General features: G+C 54.0%; 1 protein-coding gene across 1 annotated transcript; it reads left to right on the forward strand.

The window, feature by feature from the left end:
• The first annotated feature begins 893 nt into the window (after positions 1-893).
• CTSW (cathepsin W) lies at positions 894-11,646 on the forward strand. Its single transcript, XM_063146231.1, has 11 exons — positions 894-992; positions 1,417-1,483; positions 2,332-2,445; positions 2,837-2,982; positions 4,612-4,711; positions 5,171-5,251; positions 6,017-6,178; positions 9,348-9,412; positions 10,298-10,382; positions 10,717-10,793; positions 11,409-11,646. The coding sequence occupies exons 1-11, from the start codon at positions 894-896 to the stop codon at positions 11,481-11,483; spliced, it is 1,071 nt and encodes a 356-aa protein (XP_063002301.1). The 3' UTR covers positions 11,484-11,646.
• Positions 11,647-11,885: the final 239 nt, after the last annotated feature.

Genomic DNA, 11,885 nt, shown 5'->3' on the forward strand with positions numbered 1-11,885 from the left:
GGGGCACCACTGAGCCCATATTGCACCTTCCTCACATTGTCCGGATCTCTGCCTATGTGTGAGAGGAAGATGCTGACACTTGCGGTGTGTGTGTGTGTGTGTGTGTGTGTGTGTGAACACCCTTTTGTGTGTTTTGGGGTGCTGTAGTTTCATCTTTTACTATCTGTGATGTTTTCCAGATGGGGCTTTTATTGCACCATTGCCCTGCCACAAGCACAGAATCTTCAGGGGTGGGCGGTGGGGGGTCCAGACGACGTCTTCCATTTGTTTTCCTTCTGCTTCTTCGGTATTTTTGTTTTGTTTTTTGTTAGCAATGAAAATCCACTAAGGGGGGAAAGACAGAATATCTGCAGACCCAGAGAAGCGTAATACAGGTGGTGACGATGACCTCAAGGCTCCACCCGGACTGAGCTTGGTGGCGGTGGGGTGATCTTGCGGGCGGCGTGTGTGTGATCCCTCTAACTGGGGGGATGAGCAAAGGGGCTGTAGACGGCAGGAGGGCTGAGGTCTGGGCATGCAAAGGGTTTTGCAGAAGTCAAGCACCTGAGCTCTCCGTCTAAAAAACATTTACTGCTTACAGAGCTTGTTTCTTTAAACGAAGGAGTAGGAACACACACACACACACACACACACTCACGCCATTGAAGAGCAAACCACTCTGCACATACTCAGAGGCACCTTGCAGCTGCAGCACCGGTTCCAGGGGTGACATGACACCCTGCCACGGCCATCTGCTCCTTCCCGACACCCCCTCCCCCTCCTGCCTTTGTGGCTTCCGCCCCCCCCCCCACCGCCCCCATGTTTCTCACCTCAGCATCTCCTCCTGCGCCCGCAGAGCCCCACTGGGACTTCTGCTCTCAGCCCCAGCACACCGGCTGACGGCGTCTCCCGCCATGGGTCCAGCTTCCCTGCCTGCTTGCCTGATGGTGCTGTGGTGGGGGTGGGTCTTTGCCCCCCCTGGCCAAGCCATCTTGCCCCCAGACCTGAGCATGGTAAGAATCAGGGCCTGGAGGGAGGGGAGCAGAGACCGAGAAGCAGGATGGAGGGCCTGGGGAGAGGCCCAGGAAACTTACTTGGCCGCAGGGCTGCTGCACTTTTAGTGGCTGCCTTCCAGCCAGACATTCAACAGGTGGAACTTATCCTATCACTCCATAGCCAGAAAGGGATCCCCCGTACTGAATTTCTGCGGATCGTGGTAAAAACTGCAAAGGCCAGAAGGCCCCAGGACAGGAGAGAGTCATAGACAGGAAGGCAGGGTGCCTGAGACGTGGGCCGGGGCGTGTGTCCGTGCCCTTGGCGGCATTAAGACCAGAAAAGGGCACTGGAAGTGTGCGGGGGGGGGGGGGGAGTTCCGTGCCTGGGATGCTCTTTGGGGATTAGCCTCCCCCCTCCCTGTCTTTCTGTGTCTTGCCTCAGACCCAGCTGAGCCAGATGTTCCAGGAGTTTATGATACAGTTCAACAAGACCTACCAGAGCCAAGAAGGTGAGGGATCCGTTGTTCTCCGCAGGTTTGGGGTCTTTGGGTGGATGCGGCCCAGCTCTTCTTTGGGGGCTGAGATGATGCCCCCATAGACGGTTGGGTGATGTGCAGATTTAGTTACATGAATTAGGCAGGTGGATCATAAGTTCTTTGATGCCAGTCCTCGTCCTCTTCCATAGAATTGCAGTCTCCCATTTCGTTTGCCCGACAGCCCTGCAAGGTAGGCGAAGCGCAAGGAGACTGACTTGACCGAGGCCTTTCGATGACCTGCATGAATGAGCAAGGGTCTGGGCACGGGGCTCTCGCTTTTGTGATGGGGATTGTTCTGAATAGCCTCCTATATCTTTAGTAGCAGCCTGACAGGGAGAACTTCAACAGGCGCAGCAGAGATGGGGGAAACTCTGCCCGGCCTGCATCTGCTAAAGGCACAGGGGATCTTCAGTAAAACGTGGGCATTTCAGGGCTCCGACGTGCCAAAGTTCCTCCACCAGACCCCCCGTTTAGCACCTTTTGCTGGCTTGTCCCCTCAGCCGGCATGCGAGGTCAGTCACTCCTGTTCCCATTTCCCGGAGAGGGGGCCTGAGGCTCGCCTGCGCTTGTCTACGGAGGAGCTGAGCGTTGCCTCCAGACCCCTTCTCTCCGCTGACCTCCCTCCCCAGGGATCCCGGGGCTTTGAGGCTCCCATGCTCTGGTGGTTCAGGGCAGAGCGTGGATCTCGGGGCCACGTTTACAGGAGCCTACCTAGCAGAGGGGGGATCTGGGCTCAGAATCCCTTTGCGGAGGTCAAGCGAGCAAGGTGAGCCCCACTCCGCTCATCCACCGCTCTCCCCCACCTTGGTTTCCTACCCTAGAGAGGCACCATCGCTTCAGCGTCTTCGCGCAGAACCTGGAAATGAGCCGCGCACTGCAGGCCTCGGAGCTGGGGACGGCTACCTACGGGGTCACCAAGTTCAGCGACCTGACAGGTAGAGGACGGGCTGGGGAGGTGGGGGAGCAGCTCTAGAGCGGGAACCTGGAGACAGAGGCTGCCGGGGTGGGGTGGGGGGTGGGATGGGCTTTCTCCCACCCTTCTCGCTCTGCAGCCTCCCACCCTCCCACAATGCAGCCCCCCCACCCTGATATCTTCCAGACCTGTTGGACTGCAACTCCCATCATTCCCAGCCAGCAGGACCCTTAGTCCAAGGCACCTGGAGGGCGTGCAAAGGGAAGTGAGCCCCCAAAGTTCTCTCCCAGGCCCGGCACGGGAGGGCTGCACCGGGAACTCTGGTCTAGCGTGAGTCCCACACTGGACCTACTTTCGCAAGTAGGACCCGGCTTGCTGTGGCTGAGCACCTCGCACCCCTTTTCCTCTCCCAGAAGGCGAGTTCGCCCTGATGTTGGGGGCCTCCCCCCGCTCCTCACCGCCCCCCAGGCAGAAGCAGGGACGAATACCCCGGAGGGGCCCACGCCCACACTCCTGCGACTGGAGGAAACATGGCGCCATTACAGCAGTGAAGCACCAAGTAAGGAGCATAAGGGCACTGCGCGAGAGAAGCAGGTCTCTACGGCAGGGGTGGGCCGCTGCTCTTCTGTCCAGGGCCACGCTCCACCAGTGGATGGGGCAGGCCCTTCTCCCTCCCCCCTCCCCTGCACACAGCTCCCTGACTGCCCAGCCTGCTGCCTTGGCATGGGCAGACTGCGCTGGCCAGAGGTCTCTCCTGATCCCATCACTTGCCGGGGGCCGCATGCAGAGGCTGAGGGCCGCATGTCGTCTGGCCCTCCAAGATGCACGCGAGAGCCAGGGCGATGCAATTGGAGGGAGGGGGCATCTCTCTTTCCCCGACAAGGAGAAGCTCCAGTGGGTTTCCATTTGGAGGAACCTCAGGACAACTTCAGAGGCCTTCCGTCTGGTCCTTCTCCACTTGATAGGATAGAAGGGAAGGAAGAGGAGAGATAAAAGCACGCTACTGCTGCAGCAGAATCAGTGTTCTCCCCCCCCCACCCCACAAGCTGTCTTTCTTGAACCTTCGGCACCCGGTCCAAAGTTCCCCCAAAGAAAAGCACTGGCAAGCCTATGCATGCGTAGGCAAGCAGCCGTGGCAAGGAGTCATGTCGCCACACCCACCATGCTCCAACTCAATGAAGTTGAGGGTCTCCGGGCTGTCCTGCTGCCCTTTCCTGGGCTGGAGAAGCGGGCTGCAGGAACCGGTTGTGCCACGCAGCCTGCATGCTGCCTGGGGGTGGCGTGACGTGGCGTCTCCTTCTTGGAGCCACGCTAAGGTTGTTATGTGAATGGTAACTGGGCTTATTGAACAATCTTTTATTTTAAGAATGTTTTTAAAGTTTTGCTATGTTGGTGTTTGTTTGTTATTCTTGGGTTTTGAAATGTTGGCACTTGCCTTTGGTGGGTTCCAAAAAGGTGTTATAAAAATGATGACCACGACGATGACGACAACGACGATGATTGTGTAGAAAAGGAACAGGAAAAGAGAGAAAAATATACACCACTGGCCATGGAAGTTAAAGAACAGGAAAAGTTCACAATTATCCCATTAGTCACATCAGTCACTGGCATCACATCAAAAAACTAGACAGAAAAACTTCCGAAACTGGGCCTCCCAAAACACATCCACACCAACATCCAGAAAGCAAGACATACTTAAAACATGCTCAATTGCCAGGAAATTCCTGAATCAGTAAAAGACAGCATGACCTGGCAAAGCCCGTCTTGTCCTTGTAGAAAAAACACCACACGTGAGAAAAGTGATATAACAACAACAACAATAATAATAATAAAATAAGTACATGCTTCTGTTAGAAGGAACAGGGTCAGAAGAAACTATTGTCTGTGGTCTGCATCTCCTGATATTCAGATAAACCAGTCAGCATATCTGGGGATGATGGGAGTTGTAGCCAACACATCCGGAGGGTGCCAGGTTGGGGGAGGCAGGTATAAACTCACCCTGAATGGGGCCAGATAGTTCTAACGATCGATCCTTCGGGCTTCTGAGGACGGAGTTGGGATGTGCAGGGAGTGGGGTGGGGGGTGAGGGGAGAGCAGAACCCTCTCAGCCAGAGTGGCGCATGTGGAAGGGCAGCCATAGGGTCTTGTGGGGATGCTCTCCCCAATCTCTTTCCCTCTTCCTTCCCAGGGCTCCTGGTGCAGGTCCTGCTGGGCTTTTGCCGCTGTGTCCAACATTGAGGCCTTGTGGAACATCCACCGCCACGCGCCACGGAACCTGTCAGTCCAGGGTGCGTTGTTGGGCTTCCGGCGGGCAGGGGGTGGGCAGGCAGCACTGGGTCTGAGCCATGGCCGAAGAGGGTCCCACAGCAGAGCCCAGTTTCCAAATGCTCAGCCTTCCCCTTGGACGCAACAGCAATAGAACATCAAGGATGATACCATGGGTTGCCCAAAGAGACGTACGGAAAGCCTCTCTGAAGTGGACCGAACCCAGAATTGAAAGCCAAGATGTCTGCAAACGTTTGTTGTTTCGCCATCTGCCCGTTTCAATTTAAGGAGGTTCCTTAGATGATTCGGAAGAAGGAGTCGGCCATTACCTTGGATGCCAGGTGGTGGGCTTCGCCCTCATGACCCTGGCAGAAGTGGAGCCTGGAGAAGAGGGGCGAGGGCTGAACCTGGGTCGTGTTAAATCTCAGGTTTCCTCCCCTGGAGGGCAAGACTGACTTTTTATCTGGTGTCTCCCATTGCAGAGGTGGTGGACTGTGTGCGTGGTGGCGATGGCTGTAAGGGGGGCTATACGTGGGATGCGTTCCTGGCTGTCATGAAGCAAGGTAGGCACCCAACACTCTGCCCCCCCCCACCCCGCCCCCCCTGGCCGTTCCGCACCAGGAAGAGTGTGGAATGGAAGAGCGCTTTCCTCTGCTGAAAGAGCGGGGCATTCTAGGAAGAGGCGCCCGCACATCGCCCCACCCTGCCCACCCCTGGCCCAGCCCAGGCATGCAGTCAGCTGCCATTTCCACCCACCCTTTCAGTACGCGGATGCCCAAGGCATTTGGTTGACTGGGGCAGGACAGCACATTGTTTTATCTGCCACCTCCACACACACACACACACACACACACACACACACACACACACACACACACACGCCCCGCAATTTAGAACGTTACATTTTTAAAAATTTCAAAGGCCAGTCTCAGAAAAATCTCTGGGTTTGGCCAATAGGGTAAAATGGCATTATTCCCAAATTTGTTTCAGTTGAGAAGAAGTATATAAACATTGCTAATAAATGAATAATACTAAACTATTTATTTATTACATCTGGCACCTCCTTTTGAGTGAATGCAATCGGACTGCAAGTGAGGGGACGTAGCGGGCGTCTGCCAGCCTGATCCCCTTCCCACAATGGGAGAAAAGTAGAAATGGTAGGGAGGAATGGTCTACCCTTGGGTTGGGGAACTGGAGGCCAGGTGGGGGTGGGTGGGGGGAAGGTTCTTTCTTTTTAGGGGCGCAAGCTCTGGTGAATGAGGGTGAGGAGGCAGGGGTACCACACGCACACCCAGCATTGCTAACAGTCCCTGTGTGCTTCTTCCCAGGAGGCCTGATGAAAGACAAAGTAGGCCCTGGAGATGATGTTGATGATGACGGGAACACCTTCTATCCTGCATATGATGACGGAGAACATGCCTGTAGAAGCAAGAAGGGAGCAGCAGCTGCCCAAATCCTTGACTTTGAAATCCTGCCCAGGGATGAGGAAGGTGAGCATGTGGAAGGGTAGTGTGAGGAAAGCACCTCAGTTCAGGCTTTAGGGCTAAGGAGGGAGGGAGGGAGGGAGGGAGGGAGCTCCACCCCAGGGCTGAAGGTGGATGTGATCCAGTGGTCCATCCCTGGCTGATTTGCAGTTGGCCGGCAACGATGTCTGACTCCTAGCCCTTTAATCATAGCAACAAGTGAAAAAGGTCCCTCCATCCTAGAAGAATGCATCGGGACACCCCCCCCCTCCCCAGGAGTGGGGTTGTGGGAGGGAAACCTGTTTGCTCAGTTCTGGACCTGGAAACAAAATGCCTGGGCTGAGCACATGCTCAGAGGCGCTCTGTTCTTTGGCTCCTAAGCCACAATCCTTCGTTTGGATCTGTCCATCTGATGGATCTTGGGGGTTCTAGCAAAACGCCCCGAAGTAACTCTTGTAGGCCTGAAGTCTGCCCACTCTTTGTGTAGGAGGTGTGGGGGATGCACGCCCTGTCCACACCCCCAGTGTCCCTGCCCCTGGGCAGAAGTCTGAAGGGGGCTGTGACGCACAGAAGCTCCCCCCCCCCCGCAACCAGGAATCGGTGTGTGTACGTGTGGGGGGGCTTCTGCACTGGGCAGGGCCTGCATGAGTGGGGACAGTAGGGCGGGGCCAGCATCTCCCCACCCCCCCAACTGAGCTGATGTAGGCGTGGATGAGAAATTTCTTCCAGTTCTTCTTTGATCAGGATTTTACTCAGTACGCATCTTCCTGACTGAACATGGACTCAGGCGCAAGGCATCCATTTCAAAAATGGGCACAACTGAGGCACACGTTGACACATACATGGAAAATGCATGGGAATAGGTACAGATTTTCATGCAAACCCAAACACAACCTAAAGTTCACAACGTAATGCGCTAGATGGACCCCTGGCTGGGGTCCTGCTCTGAGTCCATGCAGAATTCGTAGGAAGTTGCCTTAGGCATAGAGCCTCATGTGGCGCAGAGCGGTAAAGCAGCAGTTTCTGCAGCTGAAACTCTCCCCGCGGCCTGAGTTCGATCCCAGCGGAAGCTGGTTTCAGGCAGCCGGCTTGGGTCGACTCAGCCTTCCATCCTCCCGAGGTCGGTAAAATTAGTACCCAGCTAGCTGGCGGAAAGGTAATAACGGCCGGGGAAGGCAATGGCAAACCACCCCGCTATAAGGCCTGCCAAGAAAACATCAGCGAAAGCTGGCGTCCCTCCAAGAGTCAGTAAAGACTCAGTGCTGGCACGAGAGGTTCCTTTCCTTTCCTGTCTTGGGGCTCAAAGGTGGAGGGCCTGGCTGGGTGCTCTTTCTGTCGGAGGTGCCCCCCCCCCCCGGCCTCTCAGGGATTGTCGTCTGATTCCAAAGCGGAGGCTGGGAGAGCCACTGGTCAAGCGCATCCTGGCCTGCCAAAGCATCTGGCCTCTGTCCCCCTGGCCTGCCCCGTTAAAGCCATTTGGGGCTACCAGAGAAGACACTGGCGAGCCCCTGGCAGACGGAGCAGGCGGAGCCGGTGTAGACGGGCAGCTCTTGGAAGGGAGCTTCACCTCTTCCTCCGTGGAAGCCGGCAGTTGGGGGCGGAGAGCGGCTGGAGCTCTACGGTCGATGCCGAAGGCTGAGGCTTCATTTGCAGAAGGAGAGGAACTGGTGCTCACCTGTGCTCTGCAGAGGCATGGGGATGGGGCTCTGGAGGCCAAGTAGCGAGGGGATTGCCCTCTGCATATGTACAGAGGCATTGTCCTCTCTGGCTGTATTCCAGCATGAGTGCCTGAAAGGGTGAAGCTGGAATGGCAGAGAAACAGGTGGGGTGGCTGAGCGTGCTGACTTACCTGATCCAGACTGAAATGAGCAGCAAAACTATCTGGCAGGCTCACCTTTTGCGCACTAGCGCTTTTGCACTCAGTTTCCTTTAAAAAACAAAAAATGGTGGCCATGATGTCACACGCTGCGTGTAAACGACGGCGACAATCTCACAATCATAAAATCATGAGATTGTCGCCCTTTCACCCCCCTTGTCTAGCTGAGGCCCTGGAGAGGGTTGCAGGTTTGTGTAAATCCCATTGATTTCAACTGCATTAACATTCAGCTCATACTAAAATCCAATGCATGCTTACCTTTGAGTAAACCCCATTGAACAGAGACAGACTTACTAAAATGGGGTGTATTCAAAGGTAAGCATGCATGGGATTTTAGTATGAATTGGATGTAAATGCAGTTGAAATCAACGGAATTTACTCTTGAGTAAGGGAACCAGCAGCTCACTATTTTATAAACTTGGAAATGCACAGTTTAGCATGATCAAAGGATCGATCCTTCGCACTTGCTGACTACCAGGAAAAGGGTTTAAGTGGGAGATTTTAAAATCCTAAAAAATCAAGGGATGGACCGATCTCATTCAAACTTGGCAAGCTGAAAACTCTACTTAAGAGCTATCACTGTGCCAATTATGATCTCTATCTTTAAAAATGAGGGAGCTATAGGCAAGGAGGGTGCATTTTCCACATTTCTTTTTTAAGGTGAAAATGTACCCCTGTTCATGCCTACTCAGGAGTAAGAACATAGAGTTAAATGGGACTTCGATGGCCTTGTAGGGTTGGACTCGATGGCCTTGTAGGCCCCTTCCAACTCTACTATTCTGTGCTTCTCTCCCTCCCCCTTCATTGTTGAGTGGAGAATTGCACCACCCTCCTCTTTTGCTAGCGAGACGGCTTTTAGACACACACAGCCCCAACAAAGAACGGGATGGTCGATAGAACGCCACCACAGAAATACACAGGAGGGAGGAGAGCATTTATTTTGCAACGAGGGAAAATAATGCAGACCTTCTGCGCTCCAAAAAGAAATGAAACATGGAGGATAAGAGCCAAAGTGAGTGCAGGACCTGGACAACGTCATGTGGGTATCGGGCTGCAAAACTGCATACCAGGGATGGGGAGTTTGCGATAAATTGCTGGTGTGATGGAGCCCCAAGATACACAGGACTCTTAGTCCAGTGGAAGCATTTAGGAGAAAAAATAGAGAAGAGATGGCAGTCCCAGGGCAGGATGCCTGTTTTCAAAAGGATGAACCAACCAGACTATTTCATGGGGCTAATGCTAGCCCATCGTATTTTAGAAAATGGCTTTGGAGTCTGTGTGGAACGCTAACCCTGTTGTGTCTCCCCTGCGACTCTCCAGAAATAGCCAACGTTGTTGCTTCTCACGGTCCTGTAACTGCCATCATTTATTGGAACCCCCTTCAGGTAAGTGTCTGATGTATTTATTTATTACATTTATATCCCTCCATCCCACCCACCCCCAAGGAACCCAAAGTGGCATACATAATCCTCCACAATTCAAGAAGGATGCAGACAAGCTGGAGCGTGTTCAGAAGAGGGCAACCAGGATGATCAGAGGTCTGGAAACAAAGCCCTATGAAGAGAGACTGAAAGAACTGGGCATGTTTAGTCTGGAGAAGAGAAGATGGAGGGGAGACATGAGAGCACTCTTCAAAGACTTAAAAGGTTGTCACACAGAGGAGGGCCAGGATCTCTTCTCGATCCTCCCAGAGTGCAGGACACGGAATAACGGGCTCAAGTTAAAGGAAGCCAGATTCCGGCTGGACATCAGGAAAAACTTCCTGACTGTTAGAGCAGTGCGACAATGGAATCAGCTACCTAGGGAGGTTGTGGGCTCTCCCACCCTAGAGGCATTCAAGAGGCAGCTGGACAACCATCTGTCAGGGATGCTTTAGGGTGGATTCCTGCATTGAGCAGGGGGTTGGACTCGATGGCCTTGTAGGCCCCTTCCAACTCTGCTATTCTATGATTCTATGATTCCTCTCCCATTTTATCCTCACAACAACCACCCTGTGAGGTAGGCTGGGCTGAGAGTCTGTGATTGGCCCAATGTCACCCAGTGGGTTTCCATGGCTGAGTGGGGACTAGAACTCAGATCTCCCGCCTCCCAGTCCAGCACTCTAGCCACTACACCACACTGGCTCTGTCCCCCTCCCTCCCCACGTCTTCCCATCGTATGAGGTTGCCCATTCCTCAGAAACTCCTCCCTGTCTATGTTATTTCTAAATATTTCTGTCCATCATTTATGTTATTTCTAAAAATAATTCATTCTCTCTGTCCCCCTGCTAGCATTACCAGAATGGCATTGTAAAGATCAAGGAATGTGACGGGACGGCCTGGCCAGACCATGCCGTGCTCATCGTGGGCTACGGAGGTGAGTGAGCAGCGGATGGGTGGGGAAGGGAAGCTGGCAGCAGCAGCAGCAGCAGCAACCCAGTGAGGGAGGGGCAGTCTGAGAGATGCTGACTGGCCCAGTGGGCTTCATGGCTGAATGGGAATTTGAACCCAAGGCTCCCCAGTCTTAGCCTGACACTAGGGACTACACCACACTGGTTCCCTTCAGGTGGGGGGGGGGGACAGTTTGCACCGGACAATCCTGCTTGGAGCCTGACCTGTCTGCTTGTAGGCAGGCAGTGGCCGAGGGCAAGCAGGACTGCTCTTGCCCCTGTTGTGATGCCATCACACTCCCCCCTCCCCCTTCTGTGCAGAGGAAAACCCACACAGGCCTGGAGCCAAAAACTACTGGATCATCCAGAACTCTTGGGGAACGAACTGGGGGGAAAAGGTGAGCTGTTCCTCATCAGGGGCAGGGGCAGAGGGAAAGGAAGGGAAGGGGTTGGGAGGGACAGCTGGAAAGAAAAAAGGGCTTTTCTACACGAGGTATTTACCGCCCGGGCAACATTCCCATCTCACCTTTGTTTTCGTACCGTTAGATGATGATGCGACCCTCCAGTTTTGCCAGTGTGTCTAACCACACTTTCAAAGAATACTTTGCGAGCAGGGGAAATGTGGCATTTCATTGTGAAAGCAAAAGAAAGCAATTTCCTCTTTTGCATTTGCGCTATTCTGTTGTACCACAGTGCCACCTAGAGGTTATGGAGCAGAAGAGCAGGGAAGGAAATGCTCTGTGTAGTGCTCAGATCTCAGATCTTGGTGATGCAGCCAATGAACAGCCTCGTGCAGAAAAGCTCAAAGGGTCTGTGGGAGGGCTGGGTTGGAGCTGGGCGGGGGGAGGTCAGAAGAGGAGGGGCATGGGCATCTGTCACAGAGGGTGCCACTTCCTTAGAGGTGTCTGCCTCTCTGGGGAGGGGCGCAGTAGTGCATGTCCATGCTGGGGTGACTTGGCCGGCAGCTCAATCGTATCCCCAGGCACGTTTTGACCTCCTCTCTTCTCACCCAGGGATATTTTCGGCTGCACCGGGGGAGCAACGCCTGCTCCATTGCGAAGTTCCCAGTGACTGCAAGGGTCACCTAACCTGGGCAAGGCCAGGAGCGAGGGTGGCTGGCCTTGCAGGCAGCCCTCCGCCATGGCCCTGTGGCTTCCCCTCCTACGCATCGTCTAATGCAGCCTCCCCCAAACTGTGGCCCTCCAGATGTGATGGACTCCAAGTCCCACCTTCCCCAGCCACCAAGGCTTCTCTAACGCCGCAAGAAAGCTATCGCCCTCCAGCTGTGCTTCACAATTATGACTGCTACTGGATTTTCGAGTTCTTTTTGCTTTAAAGTCAGGGGGTCACGAAGTTAGTTCTTAACCTTGTTGCATTAAAGGCTAGCAACACGATGTAAAATGTTCTTGTTGTTGTTTTGTGGGAAAGTCAGAATTTAAGTTCAGATTTCAGTAGGGAAGTCCCATTTGTGCAGGATTTTCCGTCAGCAA

Source organism: Elgaria multicarinata, chromosome 21 (genome assembly GCF_023053635.1).
Source record: "Elgaria multicarinata webbii isolate HBS135686 ecotype San Diego chromosome 21, rElgMul1.1.pri, whole genome shotgun sequence".
Lineage (NCBI taxonomy): Eukaryota > Metazoa > Chordata > Lepidosauria > Squamata > Anguidae > Elgaria > Elgaria multicarinata.